The 16554-nt window shown below is 40.5% G+C and overlaps 1 protein-coding gene across 1 annotated transcript in view; it reads right to left on the reverse strand.

Moving 5' to 3' along the window:
* NAPEPLD (N-acyl phosphatidylethanolamine phospholipase D) overlaps positions 1-16554 on the reverse strand; it is a 47470-nt gene that overhangs the window by 7895 nt on the left and 23021 nt on the right. Inside the window, exons 3-4 of the mRNA XM_060157238.1 lie at positions 5457-6103; positions 1942-2056 (exon numbers count right to left, since the gene is read on the reverse strand). Coding sequence (XP_060013221.1) covers positions 1942-2056; positions 5457-6103 — 762 coding nt within the window. The remainder of the gene's footprint in view (positions 1-1941; positions 2057-5456; positions 6104-16554) is intronic.

Consider the following 16554-nt stretch of genomic DNA (forward strand, 5'->3'; position numbering starts at 1 on the left):
AGCTGCTTATATTATAGTAAGCAGTTATTACAACTATTTACATGCAAATCATTTAAAACTGTTTGCAAAGCATAGGCTAAACATCCTCCCCCAAAATTCCATGTACTTTATAATTTATTTAGCAAACTCGCAGTTCTCAATTTATGCAACTAATGTCAAAAAGACTAAATGAGGGCTCCCCTGGTGGCGCAGTGGTTGAGAGTCCACCTGCCGATGCAGGGGACATGGGTTCGTGCCCCAGTCCGGGAAGATCCCACATGCCGCGGAGCGGCTGGGCCCGTGAGCCATGGCCGCTGGGCCTGCGCGTGCAGAGCCTGTGCTCCGCAACGGGAGAGGCCACGGCAGTGAGAGGCCCGCGTACCAAAAAAAAAAATGACTAAATGAGAGTGTATTTTATATTTCATTAAGAAATAAAGATGAAGTTTAGATTTAAAACAGTAATTCTTGAAGACTGCATAACACAATAACTCTTGAAGACTGAGGTTTTCTCTCCTCATCTTCCCATCTCTGTAAAGAACATAGCCACCTTCCCAATTACTCAAGTTAAAAATTTAGGAGTCATCCTTGATTCTTCTCTTTGCAAGGTTTAATAAAATACTATTACTTCATCTAAGTTGCTGAAATATGTTATATATAGAACATAAACATACATATATCTAAATTTACCTATATACTTATGGAACACACATACACACACACGGAATAAGACACTGCTTCTAAATAATAGTGGTAAACCAATGGAAACCAGTATCAAATTCCCCCTTCCCCAAATACACAGACACAGAAACACACACACATCATATTCTCCTTCACCCTTCCCATGCCCGTGGACATTCATTTATTGATTCCATTCTGTCCCCCAGCAGTGTGGCTCAGGGCCACAGCATTGCGGAATGGGAATTCAGATTGGGGGGGGGAGTCAGCAGGGGGCAGGCAGTGTATTAATTCTGGAATAAGATGCAACTAGGGAGAGGGCAGGCCATAAATAGGACAGAGAGGGAGTGCTTAAATCAGCATGAAAGCACAGGGCTCCTGCAGAGAGGCTGTGGAATGTGGAAGATGCCACACAGAGCAAAGTAGAAGCCAAGTTCAGTCATCTGTTTCTAAATTTTGCTTAGGGCAGGCCCTGGATTGAGGAAAGCAGAGAATGCTTTTTGCTAAGCTTCTGTTTGATCCCACAACCCTGGCTAGTAGCAGAGTTCCAGGGTTCAGCTACCTTAAGGAAAAATAAGCTCTTCTGTACTAGTCTAGGAATAAAACCACCTTTTATCCCAATGCCTGGCACACAGCAGACACCAAGTCAGTGTTTACTGGATGAATAACATACTTCTGAAAACTTCCAAGCTGTCCAGCCTCACTTCCCCCATTGCCCTCCCTATCATCCATACTCTGGCTGAACCGATTCCTCACTATTCCCCATGCTTGCTGCCTCCAATCCCACACTTTCCTCCTCTTGAAATGCCTTCCTCCTTGCTTTTTCACAGCCAAGTTCAAATGTCAACTCTTCCATGAAGCTCTCCCTGATCCCTGCAAGTCGTAACAGTCCCTGACTCTGAGACCACTTTATCTGTCCCACTTTACAACACTCTGAGTAATTATGTGCATGTCTTGTATCTTCTGCCAGAACAAAAGCCTCCCGTGAGAGGGATGACATGACGGTTCATTTTTCTATTTACTAAGGCTGCGCACATTTTTGGTTATATAAACACTTGCTTCATTAACTACACAAATAAGCCAAAAGAACAACATGCACTGAGGATTTTTTTTCCCACTGTACATAAATATTGTTTCACTAATTAATATGATTTACCACCCTAAGTCACTTGATGACCACGCAGGTTCTGATTCTAGTTTGGTTTCCGAACACACTGCAGGGTACAGTGATCAGTCCTATCATCGGTCAGACACGTCACGAGTTATTGTTACCACAATCACACTCACCTCATTCGCTAAGGCAAAAGTTCCCCAGTGAATCGCCACAGATCTCTTTGTCTGCACATCAATGTGAATCTTTACAGCCTCTTCTGGGTCTACATGCTGGTACTTCATAAACCACCTGATAAAACACAGTAATTTATTAAATCTGGGCTTTTAAGTATACAATAAATTCTAATTACTGCTTCATGTGATCAACCTTTAACATTCTGCACAGAAATAAATCACAGTAGGCAAAACCATCTCCCTTCAGTCCACTTTTCTGCTGGAAAAAAATAAAAATCTTTCTTGTACAAACTGCTATAACAGTAGATACGTCTCAAGCAAAACTTCCCTTTGAATAGTAGATTTTGTTTCACATGTATTTTTATTTTACTGATGATTTATTCTGAAGATATCTTATTACTTTAAAAAGCAGATATTTTGCAATCCTGGTATGAATGAAAGAAACAGAATAATGGGTAAAGAACTAGAAATCAAAACTCCAGTTGCAAATAACCTTGCTGAAACAATTTTTTTTTAACGTGCTAAAGTGAAAAGGAAACAAAAATTAGTGTATAATTTGTAAGATCAGGAGCAAAAAAAATCCAGTTACTATTCAAGGATTTTATTTAAATACCATACAACTGATGAATGAGGTGTTTGGTTTGGCAAGAAGAAAGGGTACATCAGGGAGACTAAATAGAGTTTAGCAATGTGAAAGGCTGCCTCATGCCTGGGAAGAGACGGCTCTGGAGGCAGGGGGCCTGGGCATGAATCCCAGCTCTACCAATTCCTGGGAATGCCTTTGGAGCTGCTTCAGTTTCTCCAACTGCCATTTCCTGGTCCGTGAAATAGAAACTATACCCACTTCACAGGGTTATTGTGAGGATTAAACAAGACAAAATTTATTCAAAGCATGAAGTACAGCAGCTACTTCATAGAATTCTTCCAAAAGAGTAGGGAGTTGACAAAGCCAACACTTTCAGGAGAATTATTTCTGATACAAAAGTAAAATGTACTACATACAGGCAAATCCTTTGCTTGCCCAGCCAGCAGTTTATTTATTTATTTTTATAAATTTATTTTATTTATTTATTTTTGGCTGTGTTGGGTCTTTGTTGCTGCCCACCGGCTTTCTCTAGCTGCATCGAGCAGGGGCTGCTCTTCGTTGCAGTGCGCAGGCTTCTCATTGTGGTGGCTTCCTGTTGCAGAGCGCAGGCTCTAGGCACGTGGACTTCAGTAGCTGTGGCACTCAGGCTTCAGTAGTTGTGGCTCGCAGGCTCTAGAGCACAGGCTCAGTAGTTGTGGCGCACGGGCTTAGTTGCTACGCGGCATGTGGGATTTTCCTGGACCAGGGCTCAAACCCGTGTCCCCTGCATTGGCAGGCGGATCCTTAACCACTGTGCCACCAGGGAAGCCCCCTCAGCCAGCAGTTTAGAAGAGGTAAAACAACAGTGTCTTCACATTATTTATATCCTGGGTCTGCTACTGGCAATGAACACTGCAGTGAAGATTAAGGGATCTGGATTCAGCAGAGGGGCTGCTGCACTTTGTAGAACACGTCATGGAAAAGTTCATCCATCTGCACAGCACAAGGGTTGTTATTTACTGTTAGGAGTTGCCGGGCCTGATGGGAGCCCCAAAACAAAGCCACTGTGTTCTCAACAAGAGATTAGAGAAGCACTTGTTCTGCTTTATCTCCTGACACTTAGAATTCAGGGCAAGATGAAAACAGTTTTGGCTGTTTCTCTCTATTGATTTTTTAAAAACTCCTACTTCAAATCAAAGGGATAGACATATTCCTTTTCATGTCTGAAATACATTTAAAATGTTTACTCTGGTATACAAATTAAAATAAAAAGTCAAAATCCTAACCGACTTGGATAGAATGCCCGATGACAGGAGATCCCAAAAGTAAGGGTGAAAACATTCTAAGCAGATTATTGAAAATCGTTTTGGGTGTGATCATCTTACATTTATAGACTACTCTGAAGTTTTGTTGATAACAACATTTCTAAAACTTTAGTACTGGGGCTTCCCCGGTGGTCCAGTGTTTAAGACTCCAGGCTTCCAATGCACAGAGCATGGGTTCGATCCCCAGTCAGGGAACTAGGATCCCACGTGCCATGCAGCATGGCCAAAAAAAATAAAAATAAAACTTTAGAACTGACTAGAGAACTAGAATACAGAGTAGAGGCTACTACCAATTTAATTCTTTAGAGCAAATACTGTCCTCCCCATCCTTCTCCCATCTTAGTGACAAGACAGCTGCAGTGCAAGAAGCAAGGGGGAATTATGTGAGTGCATTTGTGTACTTCGGCTGTACATATTTTATCATCACCTGTATATGACAAGTCTGTATATTTCTACATATGAAAATTTTCACAAGTACAAGAAGTATTCTAATATACTAAGAACATATATTGAATAAGGATCAATACCATATAAAATTGATTTGTAAACAGGTTGACTGATGTTTTAAGAGGTTTTATTAGAATTCAGAATTAGAATTATGTGGAAAAGTGAAATTCAAGCACTACTATTGGCTTATAATAATTTTTTAGTAAGGTAAAAATATCTAGTCCCTTAAATGAAGAAACTAGAAAAAAGGGAGAAATAAGCACTAATATACTTAGCAATGAAACGGTTTTGGTGAACTTAAAAAGTTAATGAAAAGTATAACAATCTGATGGAAACCAATGATCAGATTTGCTCAATTCATCTATGTATCAGTGTTCTGTTTGTAGGATCACCTAAATAAAATGCCATCCTACATACCATTCTGTATGAGTCTGTGCATGCACTTCAGAAAATAAAACCTTTTTTTAAATTAGCCCCTACTTTGCTACTTTTAGTGTTTATTTTCTCTTAACTTGTACATATCAACCAGAGTTGACTGAAATCTAACTGAATTCTTGAAAATCACTTTTTCCTTAAATAGGCAGTATTAAGGAAAACACAGGCAGCGGATGGGTCTCCTGGGTCTCAAATGCTCGTGTGACCTTTATCTGCTCTGTGCTCTGAAGACAGGCAATCAGTACAGAGAGGTTGCAGGGCAAGTGGTAAGTAGTGCAGCAATGTCTTTAGCAGACTAACCTCAGTGCTGTCTGCAGTAAGACCGTCACAAGGGACTGATGCTATAGGCCAAGCCCTTTTTCTCCACTAAACACAGGACAGGGCATGGGTGCATTCCACTCATGGAGCGTATCCTCCACGTGAAAGAAAGACCAAGAGTCAGGTTTGAGTACTGGCTGACAGGTTTAACTTTAGTCGGAATAGTACACGAACTTCGGGCTAGGCAGAGTAATTCTTTAAACCGTTGTCCTTTTCTCTTGGTAATATAATTTCAGTAACTACAATTATTTAACTGATATCACTGTAATTAAAGCATTTTAAAATTCAAAGAAAAATTTTAACTGACTCTGGCCCACCAACCCCCCACCCAATGTATAACAAAGTCTACCATTAAAACCACAGATTACTCGGAGTCCAGTTAATTTATCATGTAGCAGGAATGCTTGCTTTAGACATCTACATACCTTGGTTCATACGCTCCAATGGGAATAGCTGCGAGGTCAAAAGGTCCAAATCTTTTTCCTATCTCTTCAAAAGCAGAGCAATAACCAGTGTCTCCTGCGAAAAAAAAGCGGTTCCAAGGCCCCAAGACAGACCAGCTGCCCCAGAGAACCCTGTTGTCATCCGTCAGAGTCCTTTTACACCAGTGCTGGGAAGGTGTGAACACAAACGTCACCTTATCGTGTCCGGGGACGCAGTTCTCCTCCCACCAGTCCAGCTCGATCACATTCTCACAGCCACATTTCTGCATCCAGTCCAGGAGCCCCAAAGGCACAAACCACCTCAGCTCGTTACCAAATCGCTCGTTCAGAGCAGTGACAGAACTGTAGTCCAGGTGGTCGTAGTGGTTGTGGCTGATGAGGACCGCGTCTATCTGGGGCAGTTCACCAACGGTGCAAGGGGGACGCCGGAACCGCTTGGGACCCACGCGCTGCGACGGGGAGGCCCGGGTGCTAAAGACAGGATCCGTGAGCAAGATGAGCTCATCCATTTCCACCATCACTGTCGCGTGTCCCAGCCACGTGACTCTTAAGCCAGCTTCCTTCACTCCAGCTTCTTCAGGGTCATCGATAAAATACGGCTTAAGCACTGGGAGTTCTTTATCAAGCTCCTACATATATGAAGAAAGAAAGAAAAGCAGCTATTAAAAAAAAAGGTGTTATGTGTCACCATAAATACATTTTTGACCTAAATTACAGAGAGAAGGGTTATTTGGGGAGAACTGAAGTCATTCGATAAATCTGTTATTTTTGCTTTTTTCTTGAAAGTGCATACTTCCTTCTGAATCTGACTCCATAATCACCATATAGTGATGTAAGATGTTACTCCCAAATGCAACCAACAAAGGGAAAATTAAAACTTTGAGTACTGCTGACTTTACGAAATATTTTTAAAGGCTCTCTTCTGTAAGTGCCAGAAGTAGACCAACCGAGATGCAGTCCCTTTGCTACTGCTGTTTACTCAGCTGGTGCATTCGCTACTGAAACCTGCCTCGAGGTCAGCCCCTAGAAATAGTAAAGAAAACTTTTGACCACGTATGTGTAGATCGTGGATCTCACGTGAACCTGACTTCCTGAGGACACAAATTCAGAGCAGAGTGCTGTGATGGCTGCTGGGAAAGTCGGGCATAGATGGTTCTCCTCACCGCTTACCTCTGAGGTTTTCTACCACTGATCAAACCAACGCGGAACACGGTCCCTGCCCATGATAAGATGATCGCTTTTGGGGGCAAACAGGTGTGAAACAATAACTACAACATAATGTGTTAAGTATTATTCCTTTATTATTCTTCATTTTATCCTTGGATTAAGCTGGACCAACAAGAAGCTGTGTTCTAGCATCACAGTCCTGGCTTTTATAAAACTTTCATAAACTGTGCTTTGGTGTTAGGCCATACAGCTGCATGGAGGTCTCTTCCTTGTGAAACTTGCCGAGTATGTACCGTGGGGCTGGCTGTCTTGATGACTGGGTACCAGCGCACACCAACCCCACCTTCCCACACACACCCCAGAAACACTGCTCTCGATTCCCTGTAACAGGAAAAGCTCTTCTGCAGAGCAATTGGCTTTACTCCTTTGACCACCATTGGGAAAACTGACAATCCTGCTTTGACTTTTGCTTTGACAGGAAGTTCAGAGTAAAAGCTGAAGACTCCTCCAGCCCATATGCAGAAGGGAACAGGGCAGGGCACATCGCAGGGAACAATGGAACAGATTTCTATGCTAACCTTTCTTGGCTTTATTTTTCTACCCTAATTGTCCATTTGCTCTTGTATGTTTATCCATCTGGTTTTTTACTGCTACATGTCTTTTTACAAGCTGCTGCAAATCAGTTTTGAAAAAGGCATGGTACTGAATAAATAAAATACAAGGCATGCTGTAGCCCAGTAAGAAGGAATGAAGAGCCCAGCTGCGGAAGGCATTACAGACACAGTAACTTGTGTGCGTTCCTGAAGAATGGTGAGAAGTTCCTGATGCAGAGAAAAGGGGGAAGGGCATTTCAGGTGGAGAAAATGCCCAAGCAAAGGCACAGAGCCAAGTAGGAATGTGGCGTTCAGGGGGCAGAAGACAAACTGAAATCTTATAGGATCAGAACCCAGTAAAAAGCCTTGAATCCCACGCTTCACCCAGAGACAGTGAGGAAGCATCGATAAGAAAAGAAAAAAAAAAGACATGACCCAATTCATGTTTAGAGAAACCACTTTTCAAGTTTAAATGATGACTTAGGGTGTGTCACAATAGCTGCCAGGAGAGAGAAAGAGCTGGACAAAGGAGACAGCAAAGGGCAGATGGGGGAGATGCAGGTGAAGGGAAACTGAGAGGTCACTGAGCTGGTCCTAACAGGAAGTGGGCCCAGAAGGTGGAGAATGACAAGATAGCTCTTAGCCAGCCTAAGCCTTAGTTTCCTCATCTGAAAAATGGGTATAATAATTGCACCTACATGTCATTACTGGGGGCTGAATTAGGAGAGCCTGGCACACAGTAAGCCCTCTGCAAGTAATGCAAAAGAAGAAGGAAGCACACCCCAACCCCGACAAGCAATCAGGCACCACCCCTATCGATCCCTTACATATTTACTGGTTGCCTTACTCATAGTTAAGAGTTAAGATCCGAGTTAAGATCCTGAGTAACATCCAGGCATGTTCAAGTCCTCCTGATGGCTCAGCCATCTTCCTTCAACTCATTCCACACACTAGAGCCACCTCAAACACTTTTCTTAGGGCGTAACTCTCTCCCCTGCTGAAAAATCGTCACTGGTTCTGTACTGCTTGACAAAGCACGTCTTACCTCCTTAGCCCAGTGGTAAGCCTGTTGGTGGACTGCCGCTCCTCCTTTCCAGCTGTTTCACTCAGTTCCTGCACACGGCTCTGTACTCCCCCCAACACTGGAACTGCACCTCGCTCCCAGCCTGAGCTTGGGAGCCCCGCACGACACTGACCCTCTTCCTTCTCTCTCTCATCCCTTCAAGACCTTAATCAAATCGCACGCCCTTCATGGAGCCATCCCTGAGTCTCCACAGCCGGCATTGCTCACTCTCCCTCTCCACTCCCATGCCACCTGTTTGCACACCATGGATGTTCTGCTCTTTACCCTGGTTGACTGTACACAGGATGCAGCCCGTGTCTTATTCAACTTGGAATCATTCACAGTGCCTGCTTCAATGACTAATACACAGCATGCACGATCAAATTTGTTGAATGGATGAGTGAATGAATTTTTCAACTCAGTTCTCAAAGCTGGTAGTTAGGGTTGGTGAACAAATGCCATACGGTGTGCTTATCAAGAATTATGTTAGAAAGGAGAGGGAATGAGTATCAGTTGAGTCCCTAGCATGCGTTAGGCTTCATACGAGGCACATGATGATGATGCAGCATTATCTAATGTATCAAGTACTTCCGTATAACACAAAATACATGCATGGAGTGCTTACCATGTGCTAGAAACTGTGCTAACTGCTTCATAAATTTTTTTTCATTTAATACGACAATGCTGGAGGTAGGTGTTATTAACTCTCTCCATTTTACAGACAAAAAAACAGAAGTTACAGCATTCACACGAGGGCATGCCGCCTGCCTCCACACATTCTGCCTCACGCCACCATACTTACTCCCAAGTCTCATTTAATACATATTTTTAAAAAACACAAGTACAGGGCTTCCCTGGTGGCGCAGTGGCTGAGAGTCCGCCTGCCGATGCAGGGGGCATGGGTTCGTGCCCCGGTCCGGGAAGATCCCACATGCAGCGAAGCGGCTAGGCCCGTGAGCCATGGCTGCTGAGCCTGCGCGTCCGGAGCCTGTGCTCCGCAACGGGAGAGGCCACAGCAGTAAGAGACCCGCGTACCGCAAAAAAAAAAAAAAAAAAAAAAAAAGGTACAGGCATACCTTGTTTTATTGCGCTTCACAGATACTGCGGTGTTTTTTGGTTTTGTTTTGTTTTTTTACAAATTGAAGGTTTGTGGCAACCTTGCATTGTCAGATGATGGTTAGCATGTTTTAGCAATAAAGTATTTTTAATTAGGCAAACATAACTTTCATATGCACTGAGAAACCAAAAAATTGGTATGACTGGCTTTCTTGCAGTGGTCTGGAACTGAACCCACAATATCTGCAGGGTGAGTCCGTAACAGCCTGGGATTCAGGTGGGGGAGAACCAGACGTGGATTACTATGGACACAAGGACACTTTTAGAGATGACAGATATGTTCATTTTCTTGATCATGGTGATCATTTTGCAGGTTTATACAGATATCCAAACTCGCCAGATTTTACTTTTTGAATATGTGGAGCTTCTATTATGTTAATAAAACGATAAAAAATTTAAGTAGCATCATGTTTGAACAGTGCATCAAAACATCTGAAACAAAACTCCCTGAAAATTGTTGCATTTTTTTTGCTGTAAGTTTAAAAGTCATTTTAAAGTTTAATATCTGGCATTATCCACTGACAACTGAGAGGAAACAAAACCTTGAGCACCTCTGGCAGCCTCAACTTGTTCTCCAAACGCAGTACTAACAGGTAAAGTGTGGAAAGAAGCCCATCACAAAGGATCATACACTGTGCGGTCCTATGTATATGAAGTTTCCAGAATAGGCAAATCCACAGACAGAAAATAGGTTAGTGATTTCCAGGGGCTGGAGAACTGGGGGGTGATGACTCAGCACACAGGGTTTCTTTTTGGGATAATAAAAACGTATTAGGTTGTAGTGACGGTTGCACAACTCTGAATGTACCGAAAAACTGCCACATTGTACACTTTAACCAGGTCAATTGTATAATACGGGAATTATATCTCAACAAAGCTGTTTTTTAAAAAAGGTAAAACGTCTGACGAGATCTGAATTAAGCAGTCACACTTTTCTTCAAGGTCCTTTCCTCTTGCTATATTGTTTCTAAGCCCGTCCATCGCAAAAGAGTAGCTTATTTTAAAGAATTTGATCTCTAACACTACTGGCCCATGAAACTCAAAGAAATAGTGCCTACAATTGAGATTCCAAAAAGAAAAAAATAGTTTTTTACTTTTTATCCTAATCAGAGTTTGATAAAGTACGTAGAATGGGGAAATTCTTGTTTATTTACAGAAATCAAGCACCCACTTGGCATTTTTCTTTACTAGATCAAGATTTTTCTTGGTTGGTCCTCCTTCTTTAAAGCTACAAATGGGAAAATCCCCAAGCCCGTTATTAACCTGTACACTAGTTAATGTTTCACTTTTCCTGGGGAAAGGGAAAAATCCCAACATTTATTCAACCACTACTCTACCAGATGCTTTAAGTACATTGTCATCTAACTCTGTGAAGCAGATGTTACTGCCATTTCACAGAAAACCAGACCAAGGCAGAGGGTCACTAAGACACTTGCCAAGGTCATACAACAAGGAAGTGTCCAATCAGGAGTGGAATCAAGGTCTTCTGACTCTCAAGACCCTCTCTCTTCATTAAACCATAACTCTTTCCATGGCATAGATAATGTTAACTTCAAAACAATGAAACCCACATACTTGTTAATATTAAGTATATGTGTTTCTGTACATGAATGAGACAGAAAGATTTGACAAAAATCTGTTCAAACCATATTTTCTAAAAAAAAAATCACTTTTAAAGAGGACTTGAGTTAATCCTTTTCTTCCAACTGAAAGTATCTTTGTGCTGTTTTAGGAAACTTTAATATCTGTACTTTGCAACTCATATTTAAGATTTGAATTAAAAATATTTTTTTCATATTTATTTTGACGATATAGGTGAACACTGAATAGAGATTGATTTTACCAAAATACCACCAATTCAATTAAATATGAATGCTAAGGTTGTATATTTTTGCCATACTATCCGTATTAGGAGTACAAGATGCATCAAAATGGCTTAATATTTTTAAACTCCTCCTTGATTATAAAAGAAAATGTGCTTTATAAAATATTTGGAAAATATAAAGATGAGTAGCCATCCATTATATCCATGTGCAGAGATTACAACCACTGTTAAACATTATGCTATTTTTATGCACAGTTCTATTTTTATGCATGGTTAAGATCATAGGATATTCATATTTTCTACTCTTTTTTTAAATTTCATATTATGACATTTTCACCCATCACATAAAAAAGTGAAACACATACTGATTTAAAAATGAAACAAATTCTTGAGGAAACCTGTCAGAAAGCAAAACAAAAAAATAAAAAGAAATGAAATACAGGGGAAATAAAGTTACAGAGGGTTGATCTAGGAGATCCAAAATATAATCAGTAGTTGGTTTACAAGGAAAAGATGGAGGGGAGGAAATTTTCAAGGAAATAGACAAGAAAATTTCCTAGAACTGAAGGCAACAGATTTTTACATCTAAAGGGCCCACCAGGCATCGAGCATGATAAATAAAGAACCACACATCCTGGTGAAACTTCAGAACACTGGTGCCAAAGAGATGATCCTCAGAGTTTCCACAGAGGAAATCAAGGTCCCACACAAAGGATCAAGAAATGGCACTGAACTTCTCTAAAGCAATACTAAAAAGAAGGTCATGGAGGTAATGCTTTCAAATTCTGAAAGAAAACTGTTTCCAAACTAAAATTCCATTACCCACACTATCAATCAACAATGAGAATAAACTCAGCCTTAAAAAAGAACAAAACAATGCCATGTGCAGCATCATGGATGCAACCAGAGATTATCATACTAAGTGAAGCAAGTCAGAAAGAGAAACACAAATACCATATGATATCCCTTATATGTGGAATCTAAAATATGGCACAAATGAACCTATCTACAAAACAGAAACAGACTCACATACATAGAGAACAGACCTGTGGTCAACAAAGGGTAGGGGGTAGGGGAGGGAAGGACTGGGAGTTTGGGGTTAGCAGATGTAAACTATTATATATAGGATGGATAAACAACAAGGTCCTACTGTAGAGCACAGGGAACTATATTCAGTATCATGTGATAAATCATAATGGAAAAGAATATAAAAAAAGAATGTCTCTTTGTGTATAAATGAGTCACTGCTGTACACCAGAGATTGGCACAGCATTGTAAACCAACTATAAATTCAATTTAGAATAAAGAGTGAGAATAAAGACATTTTAGACAAGCAAGGTCTCAAAAAACTATCGTCCCGTGTACCCCCTCTCAGGAAGCTCGTTAAGAGTGTGCTCCACCAAAAGGAGAAAATATCCAAGAGGGGGAACAGGTGGGACGCAGGAAACAGGGCCACAGTGAGGAGGGAAAGGGGCCCAGGAGGGCGGTGAGGGAGAGCCCGGAAGGAAGCCACAGAGAGCCTGGAGGGCATCAGCCCAGATTAGAGCCTGGTGCTGAAAACCTCCTGAAGGTCTCCCCCTCGGGAAGATGGTCCTGAGAAGCCATGGGAAGGAGGGAAATGATCAGTCATAAATACATAGAAAGTTCAACAGACGAAAAAGGAGGGATCATTAACCTCAGAGGGAAAAGTATGTGAGACAGGAGACATGGCCATACTATATTGGTTCATCAATGAACAATACTGACATAGTCACAATAATGTAAATAGTAAGGGGAAAGCTCAAGTAGAAGCACGGGAGAGATGGGGAGGGATACAGAGTGGGTTACATCTGATAGTAATGTGAAGGACCACAGAAAAACAAACACTGCGTGATTCCACATATCTGAGGTATCTAAAATAGTCAAACTCATAGAATCAAAGAGTGGAACGGTGGTTGCCAGGGGCTGTGGGGGAGAGGAATGTGGGGAGTTACTATCAGTGGGCACACAGCTTCACTTAAGCAAGATGGGGAAGCTCCAGGGATCTGCTGTACAACATGGTCCCTGCAGGCAACAATAATGCATTGTACACTGACAAATTTAAGAGGGTAGATCTCATGTTAAGTGTTCATACCACAATAAAAAGAAAAGAAATATGAAGACAAACTCCAAAGGAAATAAAGGGGCCTGGGTGGCAGAGGCTGGTTAGGGGACTGGTATTTGTCTTATAAGCCTGTCGGTAATATGATTTTTTAAAAAAAACCTGTATACATGCTTTTTTTTTTTCCCCTCGATAAAAATAAAAAAGCAACCTGCTGGCCTACTACAGTACAAATATAAAATAACTGCTACGTATCATTTTTTCAAAGGGCATCCTATTCTTCAATATCATACATTTAAAGAATGCGTCAGATTTTCAAAGTACTTTCATGTGTCACATGAATCTCAAAACAATCCTCGTCACCGAAACTCTCTTATCCTAACTTCATAGATCCCTCCCCTCCACCCCCCCCCCAAAAAAAGAGTTCCTTGAGGGACTGTGATAGAAATAAGGTCACACACGGACAGGATTCCTGAGCCTGAGCCTGGTTCCCAGACTCCTGGTGTCCCACTTTTTCTACCAGGCCATGCTGTGCAGCCTCAGTCCCGTGTCTCTCTCCTACTCCAATATGACTGTCCCTCTCACTTCTACAGCAGTAACTGATAAGGACGGCCTCCTTCCACTAATGAAACTCGGAGGTGCCTGCCTCCCTCCCTCTTTGAAGTTCTCCAACCTCCTTTCTCCTAACTGTTGGAGACTATCATCAACACTAACAATCAGAGAAGGTCACTGAGCCACTGCAAGAGCACAAAGCACATGAACAACTTGAAGCCTGTGAGCGGACCCACTGCTCCAATGACCCAGAAAAGGCAAATATCAGGAACGAAGTACTGTTGTCTAACCAGGCAATGCAATTGTGTAGCTCTGCTAATAACCCATTTTCACTTTGTTGAGAGCTGTTCTATTATTTTATACTTTAATCACATGTCTTTTCCAGAACACTTTCATATTCATAAACCTAAACATAACATACTATAATGATGTAAATTCCATTATATAGTCATCATAACCCATCATAACATATATCATAACATATATCATATTATCCTCTTCTTCCAAAACAATAATTTGAAGATCTGTATTATTAAACTCTAGCGTCCCAATATCTAATTAAAATAATTTCGAGAAATCTGATTAAATTCTGAACTGGCCTAACGATCTGAAGTAAGTATTCTTTACATAATCTTTAAATTTTTTTAAATGAATAACTCTATCACACTTAGCAGTTCTTAAAAATTAATAATCTGGGCAACTTAAAGGGACAAAGTATGGACTTATAGTATTCTATGAAAATAAAAGAAGTCAACATGCATTTAATCTAGTTAGTTCTAGGCTTTTATTGGAAACAAGGAGAAAGATGTAGGTAAATGATAAGAAAATAAAAATTGGATTAAGACAAATGAGTCTTCTCTTACATGATGCCACATCTGTTTAAATGCATTCATACTGAGCCTTCTTTTTGACGTTTTCTAAAAAACAAACCGCCTTAAAAAAAAAAAGCTTAATAACGAACCCAAAACAATTAATAAAATGGGAATAGGAACATACATATCGATAATTACCTTAAATGTAAATGGACTAAATGCTCCCACCAAAAGACACAGATTGGCTGAATGGATACAAAAACAAGACCCATATATTTGCTGTCTACAAGAGACCCACTTCAGACCTAGAGACACATACAGACTGAAAGTAAAGGGATGGAAAAAGATATTCCATGCAAATGGAAACCAAAAGAAAGCTGGAGTAGCAATTCTCATATCAGACAAAACAGACTTTAAAATAAAGACTATTAGAAGAGACAAAGAAGGACACTACATAATGACCAAGAGTTCAGTCCAAGAAGAAGATATAACAATTGTAAATATTTATGCACCCAACATAGGAGCACCTCAATACATAAGGCAAATACTAACAGCCATAAAAGGGGAAATCGACAGTAACACATTCATAGTAGGGGACTTTAACACCCCACTTCCACCAATGGACAGATCATCCAAAATGAAAATAAATAAGGAAACCCAAGCTTTAAATGATACATTAAACAAGATGGACTTAATTGATATTTATAGGACATTCCATCCAAAAACAACAGAATACACATTTTTCTCTAGTGCTCATGGAACATTCTCCAGGATAGATCATATTTTGGGTCACAAATCAAGCCTTGGTAAATTTAAGAAAATTGAAATTGTATCAAGTATCTTTTCCGACCACAATGCTATGAGACTAGATATCAATTACAGGAAAAGATCTGTAAAAAATACAAACACATGGAGGCTAAACAATACACTACTTAATAACGAAGTAATCACTGAAGAAATCAAAGAGGAAATCAAAAAATACCTAGAAACAAATGACAATGGAGACACGACGACCCAAAATCTACAGGATGCAGCAAAAGCAGTTCTAAGAGGGAAGTTTATAGCAATACAATCATACCTCAAGAAACAGGAAACATCTCAAATAAACAACCTAACCTTGCACCTAAAGCAATTAGAGAAAAAAGAACAAAAAACCCCCAAAGTTAGCAGAAGGAAAGAAATCATAAAAATCAGATCAGAAATAAATGAAAAAGAAATGAAGGAAACGATAGCAAAGATTAATAAAACTAAAAGCTGGTTCTTTGAGAAGATAAACAAAATTGAAAAACCATTAGCCAGACTCATCAAGAGAAAGAGGGAGAGGACTCAAATCAATAGAATTAGAAATGAAAAAGGAGAAGTAACAACTGACACTGCAGAAATACAAAAGATCATGAGATTACTACAAGCAACTCTATGCCAATAAAATGGACAACCTGGAAGAAATGGACAAATTCTTAGAAATGCACAACCTGCCAAGACTGAACCAGGAAGAAATAGAAAATATGAACAGACCAATCACAAGCACTGAAATTGAAACTGTGATTGAAAATCTTCCAACAAACAAAAGCCCAGGACCAGATGGCTTCACAGGCGAATTCTATCAAACATTTAGAGAAGAGCCACCACCTATCCTTCTCAAACTCTTCCAAAATATAGCAGAGGGAGGAACACTCCCAAACTCATTGTACAAGGCCACCATCACCCTGATACCAACACCAGACAAAGATGTCACAAAAAAAGAAAACTACAGGCCAATATCACTGATGAACATAGATGTAAAAATCCTCAACAAAATACTAGCAAACAGAATCTAGCAGCACATTTAAAGGATCATACACCATGACAAGTGGGGTTTATCCCAGAAATGCA

This window comes from Lagenorhynchus albirostris, chromosome 8, assembly GCF_949774975.1.
Source record: "Lagenorhynchus albirostris chromosome 8, mLagAlb1.1, whole genome shotgun sequence".
Classification (NCBI taxonomy): domain Eukaryota; kingdom Metazoa; phylum Chordata; class Mammalia; order Artiodactyla; family Delphinidae; genus Lagenorhynchus; species Lagenorhynchus albirostris.